The 15,073-nt window shown below is 36.1% G+C and overlaps 1 protein-coding gene across 1 annotated transcript in view; it reads right to left on the bottom strand.

The window, feature by feature from the left end:
* Positions 1-15,073, bottom strand: part of LOC150093669 (protein couch potato-like) — a 372,477-nt gene that overhangs the window by 45,717 nt on the left and 311,687 nt on the right. Inside the window, exons 6-7 of the mRNA XM_090413245.1 lie at positions 5,175-5,311; positions 4,862-5,082 (exon numbers count right to left, since the gene is read on the bottom strand). Coding sequence (XP_090269371.1) covers positions 4,862-5,082; positions 5,175-5,311 — 358 coding nt within the window. The remainder of the gene's footprint in view (positions 1-4,861; positions 5,083-5,174; positions 5,312-15,073) is intronic.

Raw genomic sequence — 15,073 nt, 5'->3', positions numbered from 1 at the left:
GTATATCGAAAGAATGTAGGAACCCCAAGGATTTCCAATCAGTACAAAATAGATGTTTTCGAAGGTCTTCTCTTGGTAAATATTTATGGTGAAACATTCACTGCATCAAGTGTACGAAACTGCTCTCTGAGAGGATTTATAAGTTGATATTTCTTTATTTTTTCTTGTGAGAAAATCACTTGCTCTGCTGACATCGCCAGATGTCTAAAACAGAGGAAGAGTTTCGTTTTTTTTTTATTCCAATTTTCAGTCCATTTCCTGCTGTTTCATCTACCGATTCCTGACGATGTGTGACGCCTCATACATAACTGAAATCCTGCAGTATTCCGAACATAACTTATAACCTAATACAATAGGATGACATGTTCCAATGATTGGATAATTCTTCTTTTTAGAGAAAGTTTTAGTTTATGAATGTTAGGGGAGGGATTATATCTTTTATCTCCCTGTCTTAGAACATCCACTTTAAATAATAAAACTCAGTAAAAAAAAAAAAATTATTATTATGTGACACCTCCAGGGAGTCCAGAGACTCATCAAGGGAAAAAATAATGATTAAAGGTGCTTTTCTCGTCTTTTTCTATCTTTCCATTCCTTCGTGTGTGTATTAATATACTCGTATGGAGCCTCTGCAGCAAAGTAAATATCAAAGATTTCTTTTGACTCACATAGGTTGTGCAACGTCATGTGTGTTAATGATGAATTCCATTTAGGACTCAAAAATCTTTATAGTTTATTTATGAAAATAAGAACTGGTCTCCTAACGAGATGGAAGGATTTTTCCTATCGGAAATTATGTTTTTTTTTTCTGTCACATAAGAAATCCGGCCCGAAGACCACATACAATTAGCAGATATTATACTCTGGCTTCACAGTTTTAGTTACTTCGGTCATAAAAAACAACAACAGCAAATGAATGCATTTAGATGAAAAGGTTAATGCTTACAAAAATTTATTAAGTGGGTGTGTCCAAAATAGTTTATATTTACTCCTAAACAAAATTATAAAAACAGTCTCCTTGCCATAATATGTTGTCTTTTTTATTTCGTAATTTTTTCCCCTTTCTCATAATTTCTTATTTCAAGGTTAAGACACATTTAGTGTTGTGCATCTTCTATGATTGGTCTCTTTCTGCTCTGTATTTTCTAAACGTACTTCCATTGGCACCATTCCACTAAACGGACTTTCATTATTTGAGCTTGTTTGTCACTAAGTCTATTAAAACAGGAGAAGAGGCTACCCAACATCCTTTTGCAATCCAACTACAAACCCAACGAACTTGCTTCTCCTATTCGTGTTTCATTCCATCTGTCAACTTTCAGGAATAGTCTTCCTCGCGAGGCGTTTCTCAACACCTAAACCACAATGCTATTCGAGCAAAATGTAAATAGGGGCCTTTACTCCTAATGCTTGCCTAAACACGATACTAAATATGTTATAGGTTGTGCAACGTCGTGTGTGTGTTAATGATGAAAATCAGACGTTAATGATGAATAAGAAATATCGACATCCCTCAACACCAGCTTGTAATGAAAATGCTTAAACGTGAGATTCATGTTAATAATTAACAGTTAAATGCTTAACCATTTATATTTTGTCTTTGATAGAAGCGGAAACGTTGTAAAGCAAAAAAGAATCGCAGACCTAGAATACAGGGTCTGATTCACCAGACGAATCATTGGCTAGTTCATTCCCGGACTAGATTTGCTGTATGCACTAATTCTATTGCATTTTATACAGTAGGCTACATCAAAATTCACTCACAAGTTCAAAAGAGAATCGATATAATTAAAATAACTTTATATTTATACATCTATTAAGACAAGCACGTTACTCAGTTAGTGAGATCACTTTTATGTGGTCTCTTTCATTCTTCTTTTTTCCTCATTATTAATTCTTTTGATTATTCTTACTAAATCAAATTAATTTTGTGATTAAAATTAGTTTAAAAGGTTTCTAATTTCCAAATTTTATTGTTTTAAGTGAGATTAAATAAAACTGAAAACAGAGAAAACGACCAGATATGTGTTACAAAATTATATATACACACTTAAAAAAATTATATTTCGTGAATTTTTATTTTCTTTATCGCATATTAAAGATAGGAGATACACAGTTTCTTTACAATAATATAAATTTAGTTTAAATCTCTCACTGCTGAGATACACAAGGCAGACGAAATGTTTTTTACTTCCTGTTGTATTATCATCAATTTCCTCCATATTCCCACGCAAAAAATCCAACGGGGTGGGGATGAGATCTGAAGATTTTGGATCGATAATTAGGCCTTATCGATTCAAGAGTATTATTAATGGTGAGAATTATCACGATATGTTGAGAGTTTAATCTATACCAAATATCAGAAGCATATTTCGAGATGTATTGGTTCTCATCAGCAACATGATGCAATTCCCACATTATCGTACAGCAGTCCAGGGCCATCTCGACGATGAATTTCCTGATGGTTGGATAGGTCGCAGAGGGAGTGCTTTGGAATACCCACAATATTTTTAGATCTCACCATTTTAGATTTTTTTTTTTCTTGGGGATACTCGAAAAATTATGTTTACAGTCGCACATCGCAAACAATGGAGAAAATGTTGATGATAATACAACAAGAAGCAGAAAAAAACTCTAAAAAATAATAGATTAGTTGGGGAGAAATGTCGGCCATGTATTTATGAAGATGGTGGACATTTTTAACAATTAAACTAAATTTATATTATTGTGAAAAAAAAATTGTTTCTTAGTGCGATAAAATGTGATAAAAAATTAAAATTGTGCATGTTCATGAAATTTAAACTTTTACGTTAATAGCTGGATGTGGCATTGGCACACCACGGCGCTTGACCACACGAAAGGAGATTTCTTGGTTTCGAATCTAGTCGGCAACTAGAAGAAATTTTTCTAAGCGTTTTTTCGACCGGTTCCCGAGTTAGTCGATCTCTGGCATGGGCAAGCGGGTTTTTTCTCCCGGAAACTCGGGTTTTTCGTCCCGTAAGCTCAAGAAAATCGACCGTAGAACCCACGGTATTTCAGACATTAAATATACTGAGTCAGGGTTAGGGACCACGAGATGGCGGCACTTGTTGAGCCGTCTCTCTTCACTGCGTGTCGCTTAATTAGTGATAGCCTTAGACCAGCTATCTTTGATTGGCTGCCAGTGGAGATTGAACTGTCTACTCAGTTTCCAAAAGTTAGATAGGGCTAAAAACGGCCTCGCCTACTCCCTATATACGGGAATAAAAAAAAGGCGTTAACTGATTTTTTTTTGATTTTTATAATTTTTCACACTTTTCTTAAACTTTACAATTTCATATAATTCGCGCCGTTTTTAAAGTACGTTATGTTTAAATAAGCATTTCCTGTTTATACCCTATTTCACTATAAAGCATTGTGACGTTTATATATGCCTGTAGTAGTTATAACACAAACTCCGCAATACAGACAAATCCGCAAGAGGAATACATTGGATACAGAGCCTTGGCTGTTGTTTCGGCCGTAATTACAAATAATGACAACAATAATAAGGCAAACAAATAGACTGTATATCTGTATACTTTCAAAGTAAAGTGAAAAATTATAAACTTTAGAAGAGATAATATCATAGGATGCCATATCAATGCCATAGCTAAAAAATGGCATCATCCCAATTCATTTGTAAGCAGCATTATCTGTCGATGAGTATGGGAAATCTCCAGCAAGATCCCGGAAGCAACCACTAAAGAAACAAAGCATGATTGGAATGCTGTGATAGAATTCGTGATATTCAATGAAGAAACTTCATTCATTCATTCATTCACATCGTATGGTGATTCAATGGCAGTGAGCCCCTTTTACGAGGGAGGTACGGCACCACCTCAATCTCCCCTTTTTTATCCGGGCTCGGGACCGCATAGCTGACAAATCAGACCTATGGCTGGAGGGATTGCGTTAAGTATTCCTGACTGTATCCGTGTGTGTTCACAGGGTCGGTTTGCCTGCTTGCGGGATGAAAAACCCCAGATAAACTGGGGGAAAAACCCCGCTCTCCACGCCCAAGACCGGCTAAGATCCTTCAGCTCCTCACGTCAACGACGGGAATCGAACCTAAGACACTTTTCCCCCAGACATATGGTTGCGAAGCGCACAGCCACTGGCTAACCGCCCGGATGAGGAGAATTCGATATCTTGGCTTCATAAGGAAGTAACTGAAGTCGCTTAGTCGTGATTTCTATCTTGTGTGTCATTGGAAGTCTGTGATATGGTACTAGGAATGGGCTACCTTTTTTTATTGAATGGGAGAATATGGATTGAGCGAATGTTTGTGAACTCGACATAAGGAGTTCAAGAGTTCGGACGTAAAGGTCCATATCAGGAGAAAGAGGAGCTATTTCTTCTGATGGACTGCTTGGAATGTGAATGGCTATGCAATACTTTTGAATAATTAAATGCTTCTTTATGCATTATAGCAGGTTTTGCAGATCTGAGCCATGTTTTATTTTTTGACATGACAGTATATCACGTGATACTGCAAGTGTTAAGACATGGGTTGAAGGAATGATGTGGAAAACTGAATAATATAAATTAGTGCGTGGCATGGTAACACACTATCAAGTCGAACAACCGACCGAATACATCGTGGACTGGTGGTCATGCTGAAGGAAGCGTGGTCCAAAATATCTGATTCATTATCACAAAAATGGTGGATGGTAGGGTTGGAAGCATGATCGATATTAATACGGCCCATGCCCTATTCAAACTTGTTCAATATAATACTGTTCCAATCCTAATTTCAACATAATATATATATGGGCATTTATAATTTCGACAAGTCGTCTTGTTTTCTTTATAAAACCAGTTTACTTTCCTCATTCCTTACCTTCCAAAGAGATCCTTGAGTTCCTGCTCCGAAACGAACTGTCCTAGATTGGCTACGAACAGCGTGGAACACGGTGGAGTACTGGAGGTTGAGGACGTGGAGCCTGCTGGACTGGCAAGTGTCGGACTCGCTACTAGATGGGGCGGCGGTATCGTGGCATGGATCGTAGCGCTCCCAGCCAACGCAGCATGCGAAATGGGATGTGGTACGGTGAGAGGAGGCTGGAAAGACATAAAACTGTCAAAACCTTCAAACCCTTCAAGTGTAAAATAAAATCAAAACTTTTTTTTTATTAAAAAACTGCTGAACATACCGGCAGTTGTGCATGCAGTGCGGGGTGCACAAGTGTTGCTGAATGAAGTGCTGTGGAAACGGGAACTTCGGCATACGACAGAGTAGGGTGTGGCCAGCCGTCGTGAACTGTTGGTAGCAACGCTGCTCCTATTTCTTCTACGGCAAAGAAATAAAACGTGAGCACAAGAAAAGACAAATATTTAATTTCATTTTAATTTGAAAATAATTTTAAATAATAAGCAAACTTTAAATTTAAGAAGTCAGGAAAGAAGCTAAAATACACCTAAGATAAATCGCGAATTCATTTTCTCCCCTTTTTGTTGTCACTGCTAACTTTAACACCAGATGGCAGGGTAAGACAATTGGATTTCACACGACACTTTGTATGAGTCAGCTCTAATACAGTTCGTGTCGTTTTAAGGTTGTAGGTGTTAGTTGTCAAGAGTGTTCCTGATTGTCAAGATATCCCTAGCGGATACAAAACTGAAATAGAGAGGCCACTGCATGTCTGTCAACAGTAGCGGAACATAAAGTGATCGCATTCTACCCTAGCGGCATCACTTCTCATCGTCGGGGTAAACAAACGGGGAATAAACTTCATTAAAGTGATCGATGATGACTGTAATCTTGTCCCGCACCGTCTGACAGCGCCTATGGATCACAGTTACGGACCTATAAGAGAATGCATAACTCTTGCTCTCATCACGTCAGAACTTCGAGAGAAAATTACTCCCAAACTCAGACACGGGAAATGAAGAGCCTGTCAATGGTGTAGGTGACCTACTCGTCTCTCTCTCCCCGCCCCCATCGTTCCAAGAAATAAAGTGACCCTTATAAAGGGTAAGAAAGTAACCTGAGACATGAAACAAGATACTGCTACGATATCAATACTTTTCATGACTTAAAAGACGGCCGACATCGTCTAAAGTGTCTATCCCACACAGGTGGAGAGAGAGAGAGAGAGAGAGGGGGGGAACTTCTGGGAGCACGCGACTACACAAAATTCAATAGTGCAATGCTAGACGAACCCTTGATGTACGATGGGCTGTGAAATATACGAGAATTCGTGAAACCTAATAGAAAGGGTATACGTTTAATCTTACTTTTCTAAATTGCCTTGCTGTCACGTGATTCGTCATTTATATTCGAAAGGTGAAGAGTGAAAACTTCAAGAAAGAATTAATTTATTACCTGCCATTAACCAAAATGGAGATTTGAATGACTGGGTTGGGTGTTTTTTTTTAATTCCGGCACTTTATTATGATCTATGTGTACATTAGCTGAAGCCTACATTACTCATTCATCAAGCATTGATAATGATACGTTAGCAAACGGACCCCCCCAAATAGCTATAAAAGGAAGTACATGACATTCATTTCCATCAGAAACACATCTCCTCGTGTCACACTCAAATACACTTGGTGTCTTCATTTCTTACTACCATTTCTTAATTACTTCTCGGTCTCTGCAAGACGTATACTAAAAGATATTTCTGACTGAAGCAAGGATTCTAAGACAGAGAATTACAACTTAGTTGGTGTTTATGGTAAATTAATTCTTTTTAAATGCCAGAAAGAGTTTCGAAGTACGATCAGAGTAAGGAGAATTGAAGAATTTTTTCACAGTTAATGGATGGTAGAGTTTAGCATGGCGTAAGCTTTTTTTTTTTTTTTACGACTTAATGGAATCTGGAGAAATATATCCAGGTGAACAGCAGGCGGTAAATTGATGGGAACTGTTTTCAACATCGTAGTACACTTGAAGATGAAACTCCATGCAGTTTATCTTAATACACTTTCAATTGAAAAGTCTGAACTACTCTCAGGGTATGGATTAAGTACATTGAAGAGAAAATCCCATTCCTTAAGGGAAACGGTGCTTCCTAAGTAAGAACACAGTTGTCCAAGAAACACCATTGAAAAACAAGCACGCACACACACACACACACACACACACACACACACACACACACACACACACACACACACACACACACACACACACACACACACACACACACACACACACACACACACACACACACACACACACTATTGCTCCTCTTTCGCTTCAGAAAAAACCAATAAATGCCTTTCTGGTTTAGCAATAATTGGCTGAGATTCCTGGAGAGGATTTGTCCGAATGACAATCTTAATTTCTTCACTTTGCATACTTCTTTAAAGAGGAAAAAAAAGCGCTTTTATGACTGATCTTAATATTCAATATATGGAATCTTTAATTACAAAATAAACCCCACTGCAATTAATGTGGGTATGATATTTATACAGTTAATGACTATTCGAGTGGTTCTTTATGAAGTGCAGCGTTTGTCAAATTAGAAAAAAAGTGTGCTTTTCGATATTATTTTAATTATTGTTAAGCAGAAAAAAATACATCTGCTTATTTGCTTTAGCTAAAAATCCGTTTTTCCAAGTTGAAAATATACATTCATTTTACTATACTTCTGATGAAGTGTTACGAGATATTGCTTTCGTATATTTACCATTCATTTACTGATGAAGTTTAAAAGCACCTATTTTAATTCATCTGCTTTTGGTGCTATTGTTTTCTTATTTCGTCTTCTTTTGATATTGCGATATAAATTCGTCTGCTTTTAATGCTATTGTTATCTTAATTCATATGCGTTTGATATTATGACGTAAATTCGTCTGCTTTTCATGATATTGTTATTCACCTGCTTTTGATATCACTGTTATCATAATTTATTTGTTTCTGTTGGTATATTGTTATTGTAATTCACATGCGTCTGGTATCAAAAGTGCAGATGTCAGTTCAGTCAGATATAAAATGAAAATAATAATCAAAGGAATGGAACCTTCGGGTACATCAAAAACAACGGAGAGAGCCGACTAGATATTAGATATCTCCGAATCGGTCTGTGACCCTTATCCATACGTTCCAGTTTACAAACGGTATGCTTGTGGATAAGGATCTAACAACTGCTCAACAAAAGATTGCAGATCATATTTCAAGGTAAGGTAAAAAAATAATCCAATACTTAACAAGTATATCTGCTGCTTTAGAAACAGCTCAAACAATCGTAATTGAATAATCATTACTTAGCAAAAGTTAAAAACATTATTTGGACAAAAGTGAAAGCAGAAGAATCTTGATGTGAACAATCAATTTTAGTAGAAGAGAAAAATGATAAGACGATAAAGAATACAAATTAGGAAGAACACTTATATTTTCACCGATAAATGTATTTTTTTTTTTAAAAAAAGTAGCATCCCCAGAATTATCCGGAGACCGATCGGTAAGAAAAGGTGAAATCTCGGAAACTGAATTGTAGTTCCAAATTTACCCAACACGAAAGCACTTAACAATAAAGTCGATAATGTTTGGTTACTGAGGTTGTAATCTTATTAATTTTCCATCTTCTCCTTGTTTCTGAGAAAAATGTCGTTCGAGTCTGGAGCACGCGCTTACACACACACACACACACACACACACACACACACACACACACACACACACACACACACACACACACACCTAAACAAACACATTTTGTGTCTTGGATGTCTCAACAAACAGGAAAGATTACTTTATTCCACTGCAAAACCGACGAGACAACTTTGTTTACGTATTGCACGTGCGTAGTGCAAGCTACTGTAAAAACGAGAGAGAGAGAGAGAGAGAGAGAGAGAGTGAAAGAGAGAGTATGTGTGTGTGTGTGTGTGTGTGTGTGGCATTCGTTCGATGGTGTTCCAGACAGAGTCCCACCAAAGACTACGTGATTCGGCTTCCAGCGCTAACTTTAAAGCTTTTCTTAACGGTAAGTGTCCCGACTTCCAGACAACAAAAGGTGATGGAAGACTGATCGAACGGATCCCCAACGAGGTGATCGTATATCGTATCAGACACTTTGCGGAGGTTAATGTGCGGTTGTAAGTATCTGGGTTGCACCATACACGGTTAGAGACGGATGTGCCCGGAGAGTGATGGCCCATAAACAAAGCTACCATCAGTAATATTTGTCCGGTAGGCTTACTGGAAAGGGATCATAATAGGACTAATCTACTTCAGCCTTGTGCACTTTTCATGGCACGGTAGATAAAACTTTTTTTTTTTTCTTTCAGGTAGATTTCTTCGTAGAACCCAGTAGGGAATAATAGCATTACATGTTCTGATTTTTGCTATAAAAACGTCCATGAAAATACAATGGAAAAAAGTAGATTAATTTTTATCCGATTCTTTTTCTTGTACTTGTACAACTACGAATTTTCCCGAGTATTTTCCGAACTTCGCCGAACAATGCATTTTGATATTTTTGACCAACATGGCGTAGTCACTGCCTACTATCAGAATAGCAAGATTAAAAATTGATATAAAGATGAATAGTTGATTTTGTTTAGTTAAACTGAATCTAGTTTACCTTTTTAGCGAGTTTCTTTCATTAATTATACCACAAGAACAAATCTGTTTACTTTTGACGTGGCAATCAGTAACAAAATAAAAGCATTAAAAAAAAAACAAAAAAAAAAAAAACGATAACTTGTGTTCATTTTTCACGTTTATTAGAAATATGAACAATGGTTTTCTCGAAAACAAACAGTTTGACAAAAGTAGCGCAGGAAATTAACATTAACATAGAAATACTATCAAAATTTTATGGCTAAATTAATCCCCAACTTCTCCAAACGACGTTGACAGAGAGCTTTGATTGTTGCAGATATGGGAATATATGCAGCAGCTACGCGAATCTGATTGCTAACACATTCCAATTTACTATATACAAAAACAAGGAACTATAATCGTCCGAACTTTTGATATTTCCTTGACGTTCCCAACACAAATAAGAAAAGATATAACATGATTGAGTACCGGTAATTTAATTGCAGCCACATATCGACAGAGGAAGAAAAAAGAAAGCAAAAAAAAAAAGGAAGGAAATTACGACATAACACGTGACGTGTAGCTGTTGGTTTTCTGTTTGCAATTATGAAGATGAACGAGAACATTATCGGAACGAAGGGAACCCTGATTAAGTACACCTCTTTAGGATATTTTATGTGCTTTGCTTCACGTAAGATTTCGTTGTTGAAAATATTCTCCGTTAGCAAGATTTAGAGATAATTTACATACAAGAGCTATATCATAAGTCACAAGATCCTGTTTTACGTTTCTTTTAGTGGTTATTTTTAATTTATTTCTTTCATGTAAATTTCCATGCAGATCGGTGATGATTGCGGGACCGGTAAAAAAAAAATAATGTTTTTAAAAAAATTAAGTATTGGTCAAGTAATGTAATATAACTTAATTCTAAAGTTGACGTTTCGAGTAGCCTTAAAACTTCTTCAGGAAGTAGTCTAAAATCAGCCTTTAGTGTTTAAGAGTAAGGAAAACATCGAATATTTTTGGTTTTGCATTTTTAACTTCAAAAATATGTCAAATACTTTAGTGTTTTAGAAAAATTAACATCCAGAACACTTGAGATGTAGTTTGGTGCTGTCGAAAAATAGATGCTTTACGTTCTTATCTCATGAACACACCATAATCCTGTGATTTTGCTACTTTTCTTTCTTAGCATCCGGACCAATATATTTTTTTTAGCGTCGACTACCCTTTTCTGAAGCAACAAGGAAATTGCTTCGTGCATGAAACGCATCCTGTCAAAACTTGAACGCTAACGTCAGACGCTGTCGGAAATGTCGCTTTACCGAACGCGATTCGTGAATTTAAAAAAAAAAAAAAAAAAAAGGAAATAAGAAAAGGCGCAAAAATAAACAGCAGTAAAAATTTCTGGAGGATAAACACAACACGCAAGAAGATAAACTAGTTTGTTTTTGCCAGTTTGTTGTTTATATCAACACGATGAAAGGTCCTATTTTTTTCACTGTAAATCCCACTATCTTGTTTCAATTAAAATTGTATTTACAACTAGAAATACTTTCTGGAAAGATTTTTCTGTTTGGTGAATGTAGCCCATGGTAGGTGTTGGGGAAAACGTAAGGCGTGTTATTTCTATTGAAATTTTTCTTTAGTTTTCTTCATAAGCGCAGAGAAAAAGTATTCAATGCATGCTTTAGTTTAAGTTTAACAATCAACAACAATTCATTGTTTCCAAGTATCATTGTTAACGTGAGTCAATTACATTCTTTTGTTGACATACATTCTGTGCAGTTGAAATAAACATTTTTGTTGAAACAGACGCCTAGACTTACAACAATGCCACGAAGTAGAAAAAAAGGCACAGGCCTAATTTTCATTTTGGTTTTTTTTTTACTCATAAGACTTTTTTTGTATTTCTAAGACGTACTACGCAAAAATAGATTTTATTTTTTCTTACCATAAACAGAAATAACATTAAAACATTTAGACATATCACAATCGTCTTAATATATTCAATTCAGGCAAATTAATAATGGAATAATATTATTTAAATCGCGAGGAACAGAAGATGGTTTAGAGCTAATAATTAGGAAGATTAACGTGGATTTTCATTTCATCTTGGCATGTCCTTTCTGAATTGAATATATATATCCGTATACAAACCTTGGGGCGTACACTACCTGAATTCACTGTTGAGTTTTTATTAAGTGTACTTTTATGCTTTTCCTCGTTATGAATATGTTAATAAAACTCACGATAAGACGCATTAGCCATAATAAGAATAAAATTCCAAGACATTAGGATGTCCAGAAGATCAGGTAAGATTTCTTCAAAAATAGAACAATAAGATTGTTAATAAGTGCATTCCTCTCTTCCACCTTACCGACAAAAGGAATTAAAATAACCATTTCGTTTTCTAGAGTAATATTTCTTGACAAATTTCTTGTAAAGAATTCAGAACACTTTCGTTAGAATGTCGTCTCATTTTGTGTGGATTTTTTCCTCTCTAGTATCACCATATTTTACTACAGTGTAGTCTATAAAGGAAGAAGGTGATGCAACTTTTCATTTCTTCCACCAAAATTACTTTAGTCAATTTCTGGAAAGATATATTATGATAAATGAAGAAATCCCATAAAAGCATTAGCCCTCCCAACGAACTAGTTGTCAAAGTCTGGAAGAATTTCTACCATCTGTCTCCTTCCTCCGAATTTGAAGCGTCTTGAGAAAGAGAGAGTATTGGAAAATTTTTCTCTCTTTCTCTCTCTCTCTCTCTCTCTCTCTCTCTTTCTCTTCTCTCGTATAGTTGACGGCAATATTGGTTTCGTTCTTGTGTTGTTGTATGCATGAAATTCTGTATTGGATTCTATAGAAAGAAAACATCAAAAATACAGTATTTCGAGAAAATTTCGAATCCACTTGCTCCATTCAACAAAAGAAAATGAAAATATTCGACGTCATATTGCTATCCGTGCATTGATACAAATTCCATAGATATTTCTGTTTCATCATGCATACGCAAGTGTATCCAAACCCATAAAATAACGTATTTTTCTATAATTTCGTATGTTTCTAAAACTGGACGTCAGAGGGCGTGCCTGTACGTATCCAATTGATATTTTCGTGATGGTAGAGTTCTGCAGAATTTCTGAGAATACATAATCATCATTCTGAAATTGTAAATTGCAAATAACACCTTCTCTTAACCGAGATAAATGAAGGTTTTTTGACCTTTTCAACCTCTGCTCTCACATATTGCCAAGGCCTAATTTTCTGGCAGGGTTCCAAGAATAAAACAGAGAATGCCAGCGGGAAAAAAAAAGCTAGAAAATGAAAATGCAGCGCACACGAGTATACTGCGGGGAAATCTTTAAATATCAAATCACACTCGAGGTTGAAAGATGAAAACTTAGCTGGAAGTCACACCATTTAAATGTCCAGGGAAAGGTGGGCTTCGTAAGAAAGTAAAAAAATTTAAAAAATGAAAACTCTAAGTGATAATAAATTTTGTTTGTTTGTTTATATAAACAACACTGAATGTATTATAATGATGGCCTCTTCCTCTAATTGCCTGTCAAGGATAATAAAGTCACATGATTATTTTCAGTCACGAAACAGGAAGGAAGTAATTAAGATATACATGGCAACTTTGGGTCGTTTAACCCACTTCAAAGAGTTATTTATGTGCACAGATTCATAGCGTAAATTGTTAAAGTGAGCAAGTTCGTGTTTAGTCTTGACAGTAATCCCATAGCGATAAACTATGCGTAACAGCCAAACTATATTGTTGGAAACATCTACAGAGAGCACGGCATCATTTGATCAGACTAAATAAATCCTTGGAATTCCACCTTCAAAAAGGTTGTAGGATGATCGTACATAAATACGATGAGTGTTTTTTTTTTATTTTTTTTTTTCACCATTGAATGTTTCCAAGTCATCGATCTCACGATATTCAGGGTTGTTGTTGTAGTGGTATTATACTGGGCAATGAAAGTGACCCACTGCATAGGCATTCGTAATTCATGCTATAATACGATTCGAACTCATGATATACTTGTTGCTAAATGGAAACAAAATCCACTTATTTAATAAAATTTGTGAGATCATGTTTCTTATTTTCTATAAAATATAAAATAGTTATTATATTAAAATAAACTTTTGAATTATATAAGATTTTTTAAATACACCTTTTTTTTCTTATGCTAAATAAAATATATTAAATAAAGCGAACTTATTTGCTCTGGTAGAGTGATCATTTGAAATTTGTGATCCTTTGAAAAAGTCCTTTTTAGGACTTCCAGGGTAACAAATGGCAATGCTGTAGCCAATGAAGTTTTAACTGAGGCTCGGCTATTGTCGTTACCCAGCCATGACTAGAGCTTTTTAGCTCAATAACACTCCATCCACACAGATTTTCTTCATTCAGATGACGGGATACAGAGTCAAGGACTCAGTCCATCGCCCAGTTCTTTTAAGAACTTGCTTTAGTAGAAGGAGATGGAATCGACCGTGATACGCAATGCTGTAGCCAATGAAGTTTTAACTGATTGCTGTTACCCTCCTGCCAAGAGCGTTCATAGCTCAATAACACCTTATCCCTACACTGTCTTCTACAGATAACGGGGAAGATGAAAAGCATTCTTGCTTTGCCCCTTTAAGCCAGTCCTTATAAGGATAAGGATTTGCTAGAAATTCTATTCTAACCTCTCAGTTATACAACTAGTGGGGGTAGGTATAGTTATATACTACCATACTAGGGAAACGATTATGAGTAAGGTGGTTTCCCGTTGCCTTCTTTACTGTATTATACTATGACTGTACCTGTGTGTTCCTGGGCCGGTTTGCCTGTTGCGGGATGAAAAATCCCAGATGAACTGGTGGAAAAAACCCTGCTGACCACGCCCAAGGTCTTGGGCGTGGTCAGCAGGGTTTTTCTCAGCCGCAGCCAAATTAGCTTGGCTGTGGCTGAGAAAGATCCTTAAGTTCCTCACGTCGTCGACAAGAAACGAACCTAGGACACTCCTTCCCTAGGCATATGATTGCGAAGAGCATAGCCAGAAGTCTAAGTACGCGGACCTGGGAAATATATAATGTTAAATAAATATAAAGCGAATATATTAATTACTTTTGCTTTAGTACTGGGAAATATGTATTACAAATAAATATTTTGGAACTTTCTTTTTTAATTCAAGATAAACTCCAATATGGTGCTCTGGATTCATTTCATAAACCAGAAGATGGGTTTACTCATAAAAAAACCAACTTTTTTAGGTCATTTTCGTAACAGCTTCCAAAACGTTTTTCATACATAAATCGCCTATATAGAAACTTTTTTGGTGTATGACAACTTCACCGTGTTCTGAATTGCATCATTTCATTAAATGGTGTGGCAAGCTCATTCACAAAATTTCTCATCACGAAGAGCATCGAAAATTGCTATTATACAAGAACTTTTTACAACAATCTTTTAACGCACAGCCAAAAATAGCCTTTGACGGTGTAGACGCATCCCTCCATTGTTATATCATCGCCCGTCTACACAGTAGCACAGCATTATCA

The sequence above is a fragment of the Typopeltis vanoorti genome, chromosome 23, assembly GCF_054136105.1.
Source record: "Typopeltis vanoorti isolate ZY-2024b chromosome 23, IOZ_Tvanoo_1.0, whole genome shotgun sequence".
In the NCBI taxonomy this organism is placed as follows: Eukaryota; Metazoa; Arthropoda; class Arachnida; order Uropygi; family Thelyphonidae; genus Typopeltis; species Typopeltis vanoorti.
This window is presented reverse-complemented; position numbering and strand designations above follow the sequence as displayed.